General features: G+C 35.8%; 1 protein-coding gene across 2 annotated transcripts in view; it reads left to right on the top strand.

The window, feature by feature from the left end:
- FERMT2 (FERM domain containing kindlin 2) overlaps window positions 1–19220 on the top strand; it is a 73376-nt gene that overhangs the window by 8752 nt on the left and 45404 nt on the right. For both annotated transcript variants that reach the window (XM_072963079.1, XM_072963080.1), the window contains exon 3: window positions 16462–16695. In XM_072963079.1, coding sequence (XP_072819180.1) covers window positions 16462–16695 — 234 coding nt within the window. The remainder of the gene's footprint in view (window positions 1–16461; window positions 16696–19220) is intronic.

The following is a 19220-nucleotide window of genomic DNA, read 5'->3' as shown; positions in this document are numbered from 1 at the left end:
TGGTGGAATCTGAGCTGTAAAATAATAGTGCAGTGAAAACTGATTTATTGTCAATCTACTAGAAAACAGATTTTTAGAACTTCAGTCATAAAAAGAGATCTATAGTAAAACGTCTTTGAATAGTTAAAGAAAAGTTTCAGGCTTTAATGCTGTAGAAATGTTACAGAAAGAATTAAGTAAGTTTGGATTCCAATCCTGGCCATCCCCCATAGTAGCTGTGTGATTTTATTTATTTACTTTTTTAAGTCAGGGTTTTCATGTTAAGGATCCCAGTTTCCTTATCTGTACAGTATAGATAAACACAGAATAAGCCTTCATTTAAGTTTGTTCCCTTACCTTTGTAATGTTGTTAGGGTTTTTTGAAAAATGTTTTTTGAGTATGGTATCTTTCTAAACTAGAAGATTCCATTCTGAAACAGTACTGTTGTGTATAAAGGGTCATTATTCAAATCCTGGTCTTTCCTTCAGTGAGAATATTATACTGTCTATTTATAGTGGCTCAGAGTTATGTGGTAAAATGTTTTGAATATTATATTTTCTGATATTTTCTCTCAGTTTCAATAATTCTGCTTCTAAGTGAATTAGGGTACTTAAGCCATAAATGATTGAAATGTGAGGTTTACATTGGGATTTCCTTTCCTTTCATGATTTAGTTTTCAGATTCGATTGTCTACTATTTAGTTGTATAAGGACCATCCAGCTTCAGTGTTATTTTGGGGCATTCCTTATTCAGTTTTCAAGGTTATAGAGCTGACAACCTTTAGCCCAGAGGAGGTGACATTTGCTTTGAACTCTGTAGTGAATCTTTTTAGAGATATTTACCTATCTTATTTTTATATCATGCTGTAACTAAAAACTACATCAGGTATTTTAACGATAAATTGTAATTGCAAAGCATCAGTGTAATGATGGTTTTGATATCTTTTTCTTAATGGAACACTGAAGGTTATGAATAAAACACCAATAAAGTGCCAGTGTTATTGATTGTAGATGGAGGTATCTGTTGGATAAGTGCTTCCCAGCTTATTGTTCTTTAATGTAGTTCCTGAATTTTATAACCTTTGAAATTAAAAATAACTTGAAAAAAGCAAATAATTGCTGTATCATTTTAAAGTTTTATGGTGTTGATGGAATCTGTTGCCATGATAGAATGCCTTGTTATGGAGCGTAGACTGTGGGAGGGCCTCCTGATTGTGTCACAATCCCAACTTTACCATATTCTAGCTGTGCAGCCTTGCGCTGTGTGACCAAGCTTTCTATGCCTCTGGTTGCTCATCTGTAAAATGGGGATAAGGACAATACCTTTATCATAGGATTATTATAAGGGTTAAGTTAGTTAATATATATGAAGTGTTTTCGAATAGCCTTTGTAAATGTAGCTGTATAAAACTTTCCTTTTTACTGAGCTAGAGAAATAATATTTATATAAGATTGAGAATGTATCTTTTATAAAGGTAAGCCAAGTAGTACTAACATATTCTCTACCATATTAGGAATGTATTTTAACATTATTATGCTACTTTGCACCACTATGGGCAATATTATTTTTAAAAAATATGACAAAGATGTTTCAGAAGTAGTAGATTTTATGCTTCAGTGTATACAAAATTATAGATAAACCCTGCTAAAATGGAGGGTATTTCCAGTAAATTTAATATTCTGGTTTAGGCAAATGCCTTCTTTAAAAGGTGAACTTTGTTACTATTTAAGAACTTAAGACATGGTCACTTAGAGGTACATATGACCTTGGCAAATTCATGTTATTTTAACCTCTCCTGATTATTAATCCCACTTAACCTTAGTTTTCTTCTCTGTTTCTTGGAGTTAATGTAAGAAGTAAGTATGGTGTTAAAAGTATTAACAGAATCCCTGGTAGTTTGTAGAATGCCTATATTAAGAGCTCAATAAAATGTTATCCTCAGTTATTCTTCAAATAGTAAGTAAACCCAAAACAAAAGTTTGAACTGTGGTTTGAAGTAGCTTGTCTAATTTATTTTCATTGTTTTTATATAGTATTTAACTAGAAATCCCTTCTTACTTTATTGCTTTTGTAAGTTTTGTATGATTCTGAACTCTAAATATGTTCCCTGAAGCCAGACTGTCTGGGTTCGAATACTGGCTTCACTACCTATGAGCTCTATGACCTTGTGTCAAGTTATTTAGCATTGCTGTGACTTAGTTTCCTTACAAGTAAAATGGGGATGATAATATACTTATGTTGTGGAGTTGTTGTGAGAATTAAATGAATGTGTATGTGTAAAGCACTTAGAAAGCACTAGCTAGAGGGACTTGTTATTTTATTGAGGATCCTAATGACCTCTGGGATATCTTACTATTAAATATTTTACCCTTATGAGTTTGGCGAATAAATGCCTTAAAGAACTTAGACTAAGAGAGAAGGGCTTTAGAGCAAAATGAGACATCGATGTGTAATATTCCTGCATAAAGTAATTCTGTACACTCATATTCTATTTTTGATAGGTTAGGGGGGTTTATAGCATGAGACTTTTGTAGGAATTAAAGAGGTATGTGAACTTGACCTCATCAGTAATAGCACAAGCAAACATTTATGCAGGGTCAAGCATTATATTAGGAAATGGAACACAGTCCCCACTCAAAATGTGAGCAGCTTTCTAGTACCAAAATGAAAACAGGAGACAGGTTGTGAAGTGCCAAATAAGTGGTACCGGAAGATGGTGGAGATTTAGAAGCAGGAGCAAAAACTGTCTTTATTTGAAGAGGGCCAGGGTGAAAAGTCAGGAAAAAAGGCATTCCAGATTGATGACTGCAGTGTTTATGGTGTTTTTTGTAGACTACCTTAGAGAGGTGGAATATAAGATTTTAGAGAGGAAAGGTATAGGTAAGTAGGTTAGGAAATGGTCGATTGTGTTCTCTTCTATTAGTCTTTCACCCACTTAAGGTTTTAAATGAGAACCTAGTGAATGCTAAATACGGTCCTATGAATGGAAGAGACAAGAAGTGAACATTAACTCACTCTACTTGCAGGCTTAGGGGCAAGACAGTCTTTAAAAAAGTAATTGCTGTAATGTGATGACTATTACGATAACTGAAATAGTTATGAGAGTATGTACCAGGGAACCTGACCTAGTATACAGGGAAGGACTTCTGGAGGAAATTACTTTTAAATTGAGGGCTGAAAGTGGAGTAGAAATTAGCCAGGAGAGTGGTAGAGGATCTTAGGGGGTGAGGGATAAACGAACAGCAGGTTGGAGGAAGATGAGACGTTGCAGCATGGGAGCAGGGGAGGGCTGTCATTTGAAGAACTGAAAGAAGTCTAATGGAGAACCAGTGACTTGATAAGCTTAAGAAATAAGTAGGTGCTTCAAGCGCATTGTAAACCAAGTTTAAAAGATTTAGTGTTACACTAAGAGCTGTGAGATGCCAGTAAAAGATTTTAAACTGAGAGAGACATCAGATCTTTTAAAATTTGAAGTTCGTCATGTACATATATGTCAATAACATAAGATATAAGCAATAATAAGCCTCTTGGATTCCAAGAAATACTTTTTGTGTAATCTGCACTCTAGCCCTGTATTCAAATTTGTTTCTGAGATAAATTTTAAATGTCAAAGCCAATAAAATACTCTAAGTTGCTGCTTTCTTGAACCATAGAATAGCTGATGCCTTTGACCACCTTTAAAAGACAAATCCAGTTAGTACTTCTGTGAGTCAAATACTAACTGATAAATTCAGCCTTGATGTTACTCTCTCAGAACTTGTCAGATGTTGACATTGCATGGACTCTTGAGTCCAGCAGCTAGGAACTAAGCCAAGGTGAACCAAATTAGTAGCAAGCCTTCAGGATTGGGTAGAAAGTTACCCACCCTCTGGAAATGAGTAATTGGTATGCCTTCTCATTGCGTGTACTTTGTAATTGCACATGTGGTTTATGTGATCTGGTAAAGCGTCTCAACTACTTTGAGTTAGTATATTTTGTAATAGCAAACAATTGAAATTGATAAACATTATTTTGGGTTTGTGTGTAACTTCAAAAGGCGATTTGTAAATTTTGTTGATTTTTGTTTTGATGAGTAAATTCATAAATTTTCAATCAAGTTACTTCTGAGGAAGAAATACTAGTTTGTCAGTTTTTATCCAAAGTTTAGTTTCTAAATATTTTCGATAACTGGTTGATCCCTCTGCTTTAGTTGGTTAGTCATTCAAGCTTTAATTTGAAACAGTAATTTTCGTATGCTAAAATTAAATGAGGTAGTTTAATTGAAATATATTGGCAGTTTGAATGATATGTAAACTTTGAAGCAGTTTACCGCTTCTACTAACAGATTAAAAACATTTTTAGTGGGGGAGGGTATAGTGATAGATAAGTGATAGAGTGCATGCTTAGCAGGTGCAAGGTCCTGGGTTCAATCCTCAGTACCTCCTCTAAAAATAAATAAACAAACCTAATTACTCCCCCTCCCCCGAGAAAAAGAAAAAAAAATTTTAAAATAAGACATCAGGTAGGTTTTTCAATATTTCACAGTTTCAGTATGCACATGTTTCAGTTATCATGGTTTAGTTAACACCAGTTATCCAATAACATGATTCACATTTTAGTTACCACCATACTTTGATTAATTGCATAAAGTGCCAACTTTGCTTCTAGCTCTTCAGTCCACAGTTCACTATGTCAGTAACAGATGTGCATCGTGATCAGTGACCAGTAGTCACTTATTTCAAAGTCTGTCCATAATTAGTTGCTGTATCTTTGTGTCCATGCATAGACAACAGACTGTAGTTTTGTTGCCTCTGTCTCCCACTGATTAACTCCTGAGATATTTGGTACAGATGGATAATTGAAAGAGGGAATTGGTCAACAAAGATAAATGTGCAGCAAAGAAACAAAAAGTGATGATGCTAGAAGTGAAATTTGAATCAAACATAAATGGAGCCTTAGAAGAAACCGCTCACCATGGGAATGTGAGTGCTGTCGCCATTTGACTCTAGATACACAGCCAAAGGAATTCAGTGATGGCAGGTTTATTGACATAATTGAGAAAAGTGGTATGACAGAAAAACACAAAGATGTCTCAAAGAAACTGACATCAGTAAAAAACTTCATGTTAAAGGAACTCTTAGCATTGAAGATACAGAGGATAAAATATTGGAAAATGATCCAAACTTAGGAGTATGACAATTTGCCAAGGCATAGACAAGTAGTATTCAAACTATTCTTGGTAAGTTTTTACAAAGAAATGTAACACTTCAGTTCTCGTTGTTTCTAATGTTTTAAACTACAATGCAGTAAATTCCAGCTTTACTATTTTTTCATTTCCCTTTGTACACTTAAAAGTTTTTAATGTTTGACAAAAACTTTTGTCATGAATAATTATAATTTTCCACTTTAATTATTGTGAGGTTTTTTTACATGTTGCCTGTATGTATTACAAATATTTATTGGTTTAATTCCATGTGCCAGGCCCTGGGCTCTGCCTTTAACATACAAAATAAAGATCAAAGACCCTTTCTAGTGGAGAGAGTTAGTTACATAAAATTAATTATAAGGAAGTGCCTCCTTGAGTGGATACCTTTCTCTTCCCCCCTCATGTATTATTCAGAGTGCTAATATGTACCTGTTTTAACAGGAGGGTCATTGAAGACTCAGAGATGGTAATATTTGATTTTTGTGTAGGATTTTGTCATCCTGATGATGGGGAAAGAGAAAGGTATCTACTCAAGGAGGCGTGAAACACCAGGTTCCACAAACTAGGCGAGAGCATGAGCTGTACCTGGGGATAGCTAAGCAATGTGGGGCACAGATAGTTCAGATCTGTATAACCTTTTAAGAGATTATAAGACACTTCAGCAACAAAGGACCTGGAAAGTTAAGTTGAGAAGTAAAATGATCCAGTTTGCATTTTAAAAGATAATTCAGTTTTGTAAAAAGTGGGATTATAGTAGTTTAGGTAAGGGATATTGAGGACCTGAACTAAAGCAATGTAAAAGGAGAGGAAGGGACAAATTTAACAGCTGTTGGGGAGGTAGACTCTGTAGTACTTGGATCGGAAAAAAAAAATGAGGGAGAAGAAATAACCTAGGATTTGGAGAGAGAGATCCACTTGTAAAGATTTAAAGCTTAGGTTAATGTAATTACTATTTGTATGATCTTGGTATAGTCTTCCCTTTAATTTGCTGGATGGGTGGGAGGTAGAAGGGTACAGTTACTGAGTTATGGAATATTTGCATTCTTCATTGCCAGTGTTGATTAACAAAAGAGTATGTCAGCTGAGATAGCTCTGGGACTTTAAAGCAGTCTATTTCTGCTTTTCACAGCTGTGGAAAGTCAGGAAAATGCTTCTTTCTAGTATACTAATAATCCTATTACAGTAATTTCGATAAAGTCCTAGATTGTATTGTAGTGATGTGGTGTAGAATGCACTGCTGAGAATCTGTTGGGGATTATTCCTCTAGAAAAAGGATAGTTCTGGAAGGGATGGTCACTCTTCAAGAATAAGATTAAAAATAATTGAGGAATTTACTTCTGGTCTCTTTCAAGAGCAATCTTAAGGAACAAAGGAATGACTTGGAAGGTATTTCAATTATTTCTAGATGATAGAGTATTCATTTTATAATATACTTTTAACTTATAATATAAAATCAAAAGTGGTTAATTACATTATTTTTCTAGATTGCTTCTTTGCAATTGATATGTTTGTGTTCTTCACTTACTTTAAGCCCAGTTTAAGTTTGCATCGTAGTATATGCATTCTTCAAATAGTTAAACAGCTACCAGCTATAACTTTTGAGTTTTATTGTCTATAGCTGCCATTATTAAATTAGTTAAAGACCTGTATAATATAAACATTCCCATCACATTTGTTTTTTTGTTAGTGAACTGATGAGAGACTTGTGTAGTGTTGGCTGGTTCCAGGCAGAGCCTCCTGAAACCAGCCTTCACTTAAATTCCACAGTTTCCATGGTTCAGTCCTTAATTATCTGGTGAAATACCTTATCTTTCTTAGGATGTATCTTGAGTCAGTTAGGTTCTTGGTGTATGGTGGGGGATGGAGTCCATTATATATAAATAAATCGGCATTCCAGTGTATGGGCAGTATTGGAACAGAGAGAAGGAGTGGTTTGAGTGACTGTTTCACCATAGCTCTTTGGGACCTTAATGAAATAGCAGTCTCTGATGTAAAGGTTTCTCTGTGCCTGGGAGGCAGCGTTTGTTTACCTTGGGCAGAACTGAGTGAGTATGAATTTAGTCTGAACCCATTTTTTTTTATGCCGACTATTGAGTTGACATGTCAATTAGATACTTATATTAGAACTGGATTCTGATTTCTTTGCCACTGAGGAACTGTAGGGCCCTCAACCAAGTTACTGACCGCACTGGGCCTGTTTTCCTTATTTGCAGGAAGAATTTAGATTGGATGGATTTCCAAGGACCTTTTCAGTTCCCAGTTTACATGAGCTTTCGTAAGCACCCCTGTGATGCTGGCAGGGGAAAGGCACAAACTAATAAGCAAGTTACAGTAAGATCCGGTGATGTCAGACTTAGGGAAGGTTTGTTGAAACTCTCACCAGAATTTTGCTCCCTGCTGCAGCTGTTTGCCTTCAGGATTGCTTGAAATCTTCCCCACAATAGTCTTCTTACCAGCCCAGGCCACTCAGCTGTGCGGTAGGAAAGGCAGGTGCCAAGTTAAGGAAGGGCAGGAAGGAAATACAGTCCCCATATTTCACTTCTCATTGCTTATTGGTCCCTCCGGCAAGACCTGGTATTTCCACTTTATATAATAATCTCTTTCCCACACTGTAGGTGTCCAGTCTGTCTTCTTTCTCACTCCTAAATACCTATTTCCTATAGAAATATTCAGGATAATTATCAAGGTTTTACTGTGAAGTGTAAATGAATTCTTTGTCCTCAAAGTCAATGTGTCTAAACCTGCTTCTTTTCTGAATAACTTTATCGTGGTTAATGGAGTGTTACTTAAGAATGCCACTTCTGAAATCACACTGATCCGGATTCAGATTCTAATGTCCGTGCACACTAGCAATTTGACCTTTGGTCAAGTTATATGACTCCTGTCTTTGGCTTTCTCATCTCTAAAACAAATTACAGTAGCATTTACTACTTAGCATTTTTATGAGAATTAAATAGGAGTATGTTAAGTGCTGGTACATACTAAATGTTCAGTAAACAAACCTTAGTGCTATTACTATCATCCATTTGATTCTCAAGCCAGGACTTTCTAGCTTTCCTCTTCACCGTCCAGCTGTTTTCTCTCATCTGTAGTTAGTAACATTAAGATGTGTGATTCTAATTTAGACCTGTCCCTCATATTTGGGTCCTTCTCATCGGCTTCTGCCTGGGGTCAGGCCCTACTCCCAGAATATTGCAGTAAATTTCTTGCTGCCAAGTCCTTCCTTTTTCTGATTCATTATCCGTAATCCCATCAAAATTACTTTCGTAGAACAATCTGATTGAGAACTTTCACTGTCTGTAGGATACTTTACTCTTAGCACATGTTAAAATGCCCAAATTCTTAAGACCCAGGTAAAATGTTACCTCTTCTTCAGAGCCTAATTGGTCTATCACATTTAGAGTTGTTTGCTCCTGTTGCATTTTATTCTTTTATCTTTTTAGCTCATTATATTTGTCTGTCCCTCACTTGGACCAAAAGCACCTCCAGGATGGGAATTCTTATGTAATTTTATATTCCCATGGCCTAGCTTAGTGTCTGGCATATAGGGTTGGTCCTTGGAACATGTTCATTAATTCGTGTATTGATTGTGTACCTGAAGAGCAACATTTCATCCACTTTGCCTCTTTCCTTTTTTGAAGGTCCAAGTGATTAAAAAGACAAGAACAAGAGGGTACATCCTAAAAGCAAGGAAGGGGCATCCTCAGCCCCCTCATCTCTGAAATTAAAGAGTTTGGGAGGAGAGAGACCTGAAAGAGTGAGAGTAAAAAGTTCTTAAGAACAAAAGATTATGTAGTTGAAAATTAAAATTAATATTTAATATCCTTTACAGTTCAATAAACATTAGGGATAACATTATAGAGATAATTTTTAAAACTTATTGAAGCATTAATTTTACTTATAGACCCTGTCTTTACGCATTACTGGCAATAACATCTCATTAGAAACATTAGAAGAGTTGTATGTTTGTTTCAGAAATTGGAGAGGAAGCAGAGGCTAAAACTCTTCTGAAGTTGAAGAAGATAAAGTGGATTTTTAAAACCTACAACTAAATTAATAAATCCTATATATTATTTTTCTTGATGGTTTAAGAATGATTTCCTTGTTGGGATTAATGTTTTCTTGAAGTAATGAAGGATCTTTAAAATTTTCAATGTGAGGATTCATTCATTTATCAAATGTGTGCCAGTCATCTGTGCAGTGTGCTAGAATGATGATTAAAATAGGCATTGTCCTTGTCTTCTCAGTGTTTAGTAGGGAAGAAAGATACTTTCCCATCCCAGGAACAACAAACAAATTTTGGTAAGTGACATTACAGTGTACTAAAATGCAGGATAATGGAGAGACATAGGACATTGGAGGTCTCATCTTAGGGTGCTTGAGAAAGGGTTCTCTGAGAACATGGGATTTAAACAATTTGAAAGACGAGAGGGAATTAGACACTCAGATGAAATGGCACGAGCACAACCACTGAGGCAAGAAAGAGCTTACTTACTAGATAGTTTTTGTTATAGAAAGAAGGCAAGTGTGGCTGAAACAGAGAAAGCGCAGCAGGTAGCACAGGATAAATGTGGAGGAACAGATGGGTCATGTTGTGTGGGGCTGTGTAAGGCATTTGGATTTTTTTCCTAAGTAAAATTTCCAGCAGGGGAATGACATGAATGTGTTAAATAGATCACTCTGGCTGTTGTGTGAAAGTGCTGAATGGAATCATGGATACCAGTTGGGAGGCTGTTGCAGTAGTCAGTGTTAGAGATGATGACCTGGAATAGGGTGATGCCAGTGGAGCCTGAAGTGGAGATTTTGGAAAGTAGAACTGAGGGGCTTGCTGTTAAATGTGGGGAATAGAAGAAAGAGAAGAATTCATTACTTTTAAATTTCTGGTTTGAGCAACTGGATTGATGGTTAGGGCTATTTAATAAGAGTATGGATAGGAGAAAATTGGGTTAAGTTTTGGATATATTAATTTTGGATGCCTGTGAGACATCCAGGTGGAGATGTGGGATAATCATTAAGATGTATGAGCTGGTGCTCTAAGCACAAGGTTGGGCTGGAAGTAAAAATCAGGACGGTGAGTATATAGATGCCTTTTAAAGCCGCTGGAATGGATGAGATATCTGGGAGCCAGAGTAAGAAGCACATGGTTCTTGGAAGGTGAGAAAGGCAGTAGAGCATGGGTAGCAGGATTGGTTTCAGTTAAATAGGGAGAGACATTTCTTTCATCATAACACTAAGGCAGGAGACTGGTACAGGTACAAATGCAGGAAGGTTTGTAGATTTGGTTGGCATGGGGGTGAAATAGTTCCAACCTGATGGCTTCTCTATATTCTGAAGTAGAATCCATGGTTGTCTATTGAGAGAAGGGAGGATACTCAGGAGTTTGGGGAAGGTTGAGAAGTTTGCAGTGCAGTAGAGGACAGAAGAAACGTGGTAGAATTGCCTGGTGCTACCTAGGATCCTGTTGTCCATAAATGTATAGTAATTGTTTCAATCTGCCTGGTTTGAAATGAAGCAGGGAAAGCCTTCCAAGTTTGGTAGATGAGTGGCTAGGTGGTATAGCTAATGGCATGATGGAGGAGTAGTTTGAAAGTCTTATTTGGAGGCCCGGAGGCCACTGGCCTGTGGTGTTATCAGTTGGCATGGCTTGCGTGCAGCAGTGTCAGAACCAGCTGCTTAGTAGCTTTGCACATTAGGATTGCCGTGGTCTTTACCATCAGTAAAGACAGGCTAAACTCTTGAATATGGTAATAGTTATAATATCTATTTTGGGGCTCAAGAGGATCCTAAAACAAAAGGAAACAGCAGAAAGTGTTAACAATGTTAGCAAAATACAGAAATAGCCATTTGCCAAAAACAAGACATGTGCCCAGAAACCATCTCTGTACTTAAAATTTTAAATGAAATGGTGCCTTTTTAAAATAGTATAAACTTTGCTCTGGGTTTATGGAAGTTATGAGAGTGCCAAATAATTTTGCATTTCCTTCCTTCCTGAGTATTATTTCTTAACTATGCAACTAGAAGGCTAATCCACTTAAGAGTAACATCTTATCTCCTGTTCATTTCAAACTGTTACTAATGAGTTACTTATTTTTAAAATGTGGGTACTTAAGAAAATGTAAGTTATTTGGTTAGCTTTCTATTTAGCATTTTCTTGACTTTTTATAGAACTAAAAAATTTTAATGAAATCAAATGCTTTCATTTTAGAAGCCCGTATCAGAATGGTCTAGTAGAAATTGGTGATCCTTTTAGGAAAAGATTGAATTTCCCGCTGTTATCAGTAGTGTATCCTTTTTCTCTGTGCTCATATTTTCTATAGTATAAGCTGGCTGCCATTGCATAACGGGGCATAATATTTTCTCTGCTGAAATATTTGTTTTCCTTTTGTGTCTAATGAAGTGGGTGAACACTGTGATAGTAAAAGCCATTTGGTAGAATAAACGCTAGTTGTATTCTCAGCCACCAATATTTGTATACTCTAAGTCTTCTGTTGCTTAAAATACACATATGATATCTTTGTAGAATAAATATGTAGCCACTTCTTGAATTGGAAGAACATTCTGTTACAGTCATGGGAGGAGATTTTTATTGATACAACTAACGTTTTATTCACTTGCAGTTTTAATGATATGAATTTGAGTGCCTGTCAGGTATTGTTATTTTTATGTGTAGCAGAGCACAGTTTGATTGGATCTATTAAATAAGGTAGGCCATACAGGAAAAATTCTTCCCAGAATCCTGGCAAATGTTTATTTCCCTACCAAGTTTTATTAAAGAAGTAAAACCTTTGTTAGGTATATTAAGCCATAATCTAAGTAGTTCTTCTAAAAAATTACTGAACAGGCTAAATTTAAAAATAAATAATGAAGTCCCTTTATTTCTTCCCCAAAGAAGGAAAAAAAAGAATTATTTCAAAATAGTATAACCTTTTCCCCCTTAGTTTTTCTCTCTGAGAAAGTTTGTATTTGTGGTATGTTGCTTTTCAAAATCCAGAAACAGAATTTGTTTTGCTTGCCACTACTCCTAATTACTTATAGATGTCTATTTTTCTTTTAAAGTCCAGCACAGTGTTTCTACACTCATTCCACTAGAGAAATAAAAGTGTGTGTTGCTATCTGAAATCCACTGTTGTGCACATTGTGTTTCTACAAGTTACAGTTGCATAGTGTGTTTTTGTTTTAATTTGCCCCATAGAGACCAGTGATGCTGTAATACACCAGATAACTTAAGTACTTTCAAGAGCCGTTGCATTGAGATACACAGCTTTACACACACACACACGCACACACAAATTGTGTAGTTAAGTAGTTCTGATGTACAGTTGACTCTTACGTTTACCTTGATGAATTATTCTCAATTGGTATATCATCTTTCTCAGGATTTTGGTCAGTGTAATATTGTTTTTGCTACTTCTGAATAGAATAAATATATCCTTGTGATATCCCTCATGGAGCCAGCTGTGTTATTAGTTTCAAAATAAGATACCTAGTATAATACAAAGCCAGAACCAAAAGAAAAAAAAAAGATTTTCTAGTAGGTGGGAAAATCACTGCCTTGTATATTTAAGAGAGCTCAATCAAGTCTCTCAAAAGTTTGAAATGATATTGTGATAGAGTGACTCTCTGCAGAGGGGTGATCAAATTAAAGAAGGATAATAATTGGAAATGTGTTTTAAGCTTTATAGGCTAGTCACTATGTAAATAACGCTGAATATAGCTTTCCCTTCTTAAAAACAAAACTGAAAATACTTCTTGGACTTGCCATCCCCTCTCTGTTCACCTACCATCCATTATTCTGCTCCCCTCTATAACAAAATACTCAGGAAAAGTTGTCCGTATTCCTTATTTCTAATACCTCACTGCCCAACCATTGTAATTCATACTTTCATCCTGTCCACTCCCACGTTAACTTCTTGTATAGCCTCTGAATTTCACTCATGCACACCCCTGCCCCCTGCATTTCTTCAGAATTACTGGTGATGCTTTTGAAATCAGAATCACTACCCTGCTTAAAATCATTTTCTAGACCCACTCTCAGAATGGTTTGGGCTGAGTCCAGGCATTAGTATATTTGAAAAGTTGCTCAGATAATTCTAATGCCAAACAGGCTGAAAACCACTGCTCTAGTGGCCTCTCTCATACTCACAATAAAAGCAGACAACTTTATGATGTGTAAGGCTTCTGTCTAGCTCTTTAATGCTTCACGTCCTCGTCTCAGTATCAGTCATACTGGCCTGCTTCAAAGATGCTGGAACTTTGTTCTTCTCATCACTTTGTTCTTCTCTAGCACTTAGAACAGTGCCTTCTGGCACACAGTAAATGTTCAGTAGAAATCTGCAGAATTAATGAATATTTTATAGGTATTATTTGTTCTTGTTCTGTAGTAGTGATTACCTTATAATTTGAGAATGCTACCAAAAGTTACTCTATTTGAACAGATGTTACAGGCCTCCCATAGGTGAACCACTCCATCTTCCAACACTGATTACTTCTTTTGCTGTCAGAATGCCTCCTTTCCTCTGTTTTTTATCTCTTGGCATATGCACTATTGACACTTCAGGTCTTTTCTCATGTCCTGTTTTAGCTTTTATTTGGGGTATTTTTTCTCTCCTATATTGCTACTTATCCGCTATTTTCTGTGAGTAAAAAAGACTGGTCTTACCAGTGTTGCCAGTCAATAAGAGATTTTTCTCTCTTTCTGTGGGTAAACAAACTATTCATAAGGTATACATAATCTTTGGATTATATGTCCTTCTTGTCTATGTTTATTCTTGCTGGATGCAGTTGGGGGGCTCTTCCTTTGGTGTAAAAAACCAAGGTGGAATTGATGGAGAGGGTTAGATTTTAAAAATGAAGATCACAGGAAGTACCTGTTTCTGAGGTCAGTGTTTGTAGCCTAATTGATGGAAAGTTGAGGTTTTATTGGATTGGAGCCTACAAGATCTTCCTGTGAAAAGTTCATATAGTAAATATTTGGGGCTTTGTGATTTAACTGCCAGAGTGCAGGGCCGCCAGCCCCAGGCATGGCAGCTGGGAAGTGCTGGGAATTTAATGGCCCTAGGAGCTGGATAAATAGCCCAGCTTTCTCTTTCCTTCCTGGGATAATTTTAAGGCGTGTTCTGCATGATTCCTCAGAGGGTCTCACAGGACTGAACTCCAGTTATCCACAGCAGGTAATGAATCCTTAAAAGACTTTCCTCCCTCTGTTTCACTTTTCCTGATTCCCTCAGATGTGCTTCCTGGGATCTCCTCTCCCACAAATAAGCTACTTTCACCAAAGTTCTTATTTCAGGATCATCATTTGATTTAAGTCAAAGGAAACCCAAAAGATTTAAATCAGTGTTTACAGAACTATATATATAGTAGTGTACAGCTCCCCCGTCCTACCCCACCGGGAATACGTATTCTAGTTTTCTTAACGGTTGACATTGCCAGCAGAAGTGGAATGGACTGAGGTATGGGGAAGAAAGCGTTAGATACCTACCTACCGTTAATTCAGTTCAGCTCAGCATTACTCTGCTTGGTTACTGTCATTCTTTGCAAATTGTCTTTTCATGCCTTGGGTTCTTTATTCCTGAAGGAGAAGGTTAAACCATCTGTAACATGTGTGACCATTTACCTCATAGTATATAAAAAGGTTCTAATCTTGGTTGTCTTCCTATGAGCTAGATCAGATTTACTGTTTCTAAAAGTTAGTTGATACATCCTGTGCTGGAAAATAATTTAAAACGCAGAGTACTTACATACATTGTGTCACAATTAAGTAGTTGTAAAATATGTATTTCTGCAGCCAAACTTAAGTAACATAATTGACTGGGCTTTCCCAAAACAAATACTAAAATTTCAGAATGGCAATATAATTATAAATAATTACAGTTCTCCTGTTACTTACTGATTAAAAAAATTTTTTTTAGTGTCTGGAGAATTGAACATCTTTTTCCCACTTCTGATGTGTTTCTTCCATAATAATGAGATGCTAATTGTTTTAAGTAAATTTTAAGATTATAGAAGGTATTGCATATAATCACTGTGATAATTTGACTTTTTACTACCTGAGGCGTTCATGTAGCCAAGTTGTGCTAAAAAAAAAAATTTCAGATTAGTATATACTTTTAAATTTATCTTCTTAAAGTTGACCAACTCTTTTTAAACCTGTATTAAAATGGGCTTTCTATCAGAAACATGATAATAGTTTCATTTTTACTTTCTTCCCCTGGAAGACTTTGGCCATTTTTCTTTTGTTTAGGTATCATAAATATCATGTCCTCATTTTTGTTTCTTAGTTTAACATATAATTGATCCCAAAAGTCTTTACTTCTATTGCTACTTTAAGAACTAGCTGAACTTGGATTTTATTTTGCAAGTCTATTAACGATCTACCTTATCTGGGGGTAACCAAATCTTGTGTAAATTATACTCTTTGTTTAATTAAATTATATAAGGATGTTAAATAGTTTAACAGATATTAATGTTTTCTCTTATACTTGTACCAAAATATATTGGTAAAAAAAAGTTGGACAGTGTGACTTAAAAGTTATTTTTCTTGGATGGTATTTGGGTTGTATGGTTGGGATGTAGTTTTTTGGTTTTTGTTTTCTCTTATTAATTAATTGACTAATTAATTATTGAAGTACCATCAGTTATAATGTGTCAGTTTCTGGTGTGCACAATGTCCCATTCATGCATATACATACATACATTCGTTTTCATTTTTTTTTTCATTAAAGGCTATTACAAGATATTGAACATAGTTCTTAAGTTAGTAAGTGTTACTCGTGGATGTTTTCTCTTCCAGTCTCTTCTTTACCTAGGATATTAGTTTTTGTTCACTTTGGTTCCACCTTACTTTTCACCACTCCTTAACCTCAACATGCTTTGCAGCCTCACAAACTCAGCCTTCTCATCAACTTTACCATCAGAATATTGTCCATTCCTCAAGGCTCGGCTCAGAACTCACCAACTTTACCTCATTGGTAATCCTTCTATTTGCCATCCCCAGAGTTCTCTTTGTTCTCTGAATGCCTCCAGAGAGTACTGACTCTGTCATTCGTGTCTCCAAATATAAGCATTATTAGTTACCCTGTGTGTTCTGCCCTCAGCTACCTTGTATATCGGCTTTCAAGGGCAGAGTGTGCTTCCTCAGCTGTTTAGTATTTCTTTTGTATCTGTCATATAACAGGCACTTCATATTTAATGAACTGTTTATATTAACTACCCTGTTACTTAGTTTTCTGCTTATAATTTCTCTTAAGGTAATCTTGCTGATTTTTAAGTGTTTTGTTTGTTTGTTTTTTAATAGATGTGAAAAAAGATTGGTCTGACCATGCTCTCTGGTGGGAAAAGAAGAGAACTTGGCTTCTTAAGACACATTGGACCTTAGATAAGTATGGCATTCAGGCTGATGCTAAGCTTCAGTTCACCCCCCAGCACAAACTGCTCCGCCTGCAACTCCCCAACATGAAGTATGTGAAGGTGAAAGTGAATTTCTCTGATAGAGTCTTCAAAGCTGTTTCCGACATCTGTAAGACTTTCAGTAAGTATTATATAAATTTATCATGTAACTGTGAGTTGTGTGGTGTGTATATGTCTGATGACTGACATTTAGCTTATCTCAAGGAGTGGGGATTGGGGTGGGCTGTCTGTGTTTGTGTGCATATGAAACTTTTACTGAATTCGTCAAAGTTTTTATATTACTTTAAGATAAAAAAATGTTGAGTTAAAGTGGAACAGGAAGAGTCCAGTAGAGAACTTTCCTTACTAGAAGTATTTGATCTATTTACTATTATTTCTGATGACTGTATTTTTATGGAAAGTAGAAGAAAACAGGCATTATTTTCAGAGGGATGTAGCTGTTGTAGTGTTTCCATCACGTAAATCAGTATTTGATTTTAGTGATTCAGGTAGATTGTGTCACTTCCTTAACTGAAGGCCTGACACAGCTCCTAAGGAAATGACCATGAGTGTTGTCTTCCTTAACTAGCCTACAGTTTGAACACTCTTGTAGCAATTTTGTTTATGTTTTCTGAAATGAGATGTGGATTACTTTTGGCTGACCCAGTTCTGTTGTATGACAGGAAGTATTCAACCGTCAGAGAAAATGTGAACCATTGTCATCATCATGAGTACATAGCTCTGTTGTGGCGTAGATTTGCGGGCAATACTGGATGTTACTGTTTTGATCTAATGGCTCAAGTTATAAGGTTTTTTTATGTTTAATGGAATTTTTAAGAAAAAAATTAATATACAGAAAAATACAAAAAATTATATAACAGTTACCTAAACTCTGTTACCTAGAATTAGTAGCTGATATTTTGTCATTTTACTAAACTTTTTTAAAAGTCAGAATAATAGAGGTAAAGTTCTTGATTCACATTCTCCTCTAATTTCCCTTCACCAAGCTTCTGCTGTCATAAGGTTAGTGTGTATCCTTCCAGTACGTCTGAAAATATGTAAATACACACACATACATGCACATACATGTACCCATATCTGTGAGTATATATATCCAAAACCAAAGTAAGTTACTGCAATTGCTGTAACAGTATCTTCTTATGCCATTTTGTACACGTATGGAGGAATTTCTCTTTCATGTTTATGTGGAAGTAGAAAGTAGAATTACTGTGTTTTACTAGAAATTAACCACAGAAAGAAAAAAATGACTGCATGGAGACTAAACAACATGCTACTAAAAAATTAGTGGGTCAAAGATGAAATCAAAGAGAAAATTTAAAAATACCTTGAGAAAAATGACAGTGAAAGCACAACTGCACAAAATCTATGGGATGCAGCAAAAACAGTCCTAAGAGGGAAGTTAATAGTGATACAGGCCTTCCTCAGAAAACAAGAACAATCTTAAGTAAACAACCTAACCTACCACCTAAAAGAATCAGAAAAAAAGAACAAACGAAACCTAAAGTCAGCAGAAGGAAAGAAAGTATAATGATCAAGGAGGAAATAAAGACTTTAAAAGACAGGAAAAAAATTAATAAAGCCAAGAGCTAATTTTTTTTGAAAGAATAAACAAAATCAACAAACTTCTGGCCAGGCTTACCAAGAAGAGAGAGGACATAAACAAACAAAGTAAGAAATGAAAGAGGAGAAATTATAGCCAACACCACAGAAATATCAAAAAACCATAAGAGAATACTATGAACAACTATATGGCAACAAATTGGACAACCTAGAAGAAATGGACAAGTTTTCTAGAAACATACAGTCCACCAAAACTGAATGAAGAAGAAATAGATCATTTGAACAGACCAGTCACTAGAAGTGAAGCAGAATCAGTAATTTAAAAACTCTGTACGAATAAAAGTCCAGGACCAGATGGCTTCACTGGTGAATTCTACCAAACATGAAGAACTCAGACCAATCCTTCTCAAACTCTTAAAAAAGACTGAAAAGGAGGGAATACTCCCAAACTCATTCTATGAAGCCACTATCACCCTGATAACCAAAACCAAAGACACTACCAAAAAAGAAAATTACAGGCCAGTATCTTTGATGAACATAGATACAAAAATCCTCAACACTATGACCAGCAATCCCACTTCTGGGCATATATCTAGAGGAAACTCGTTTGAAAAGATACATGCACTCCAGTGTTCACAGTAGCACTGTTTACAATAGTCAAGACATGGAAGCAGCCTAAATGTCCATTGACAGATGAATGGATAAAGAAATGTGGCATATGAATACAATGAAATACTACTCAGTCATAAAAAGGATAAAATAATGCCATTTGCAGCAACATGGATGGACTTGGAGATCGTCATATTAAGTGAAGTAAGCCAGAAGGAGAAAGAAAAGAAAAGAAAAAGAAAAAGCAAGACAAGTGATTTGAAGTGGGAAAAAAAAAACAGACACAAATGTAGCCTTTTGAGATTGACTCATTTACAAAACAGACAGACTCACAGAAAACAAACTTACGGTTATGAGGGGGGAAGAGTGGAGAGGGATAAATTGGGAGTTCAGGATTTGTAGATACTAACTACTATATATAAAAATAGATAAACAACAAGGTCATACTGTAGTTCCTACAGGGAGCTGTATTCAAGA

This window comes from Vicugna pacos, chromosome 6 (assembly GCF_048564905.1).
Source record: "Vicugna pacos chromosome 6, VicPac4, whole genome shotgun sequence".
NCBI classification, from domain to species: domain Eukaryota; kingdom Metazoa; phylum Chordata; class Mammalia; order Artiodactyla; family Camelidae; genus Vicugna; species Vicugna pacos.
Note: the sequence above shows the minus strand (reverse complement) of the source record. Positions and strands in the feature narration are given on the sequence as shown.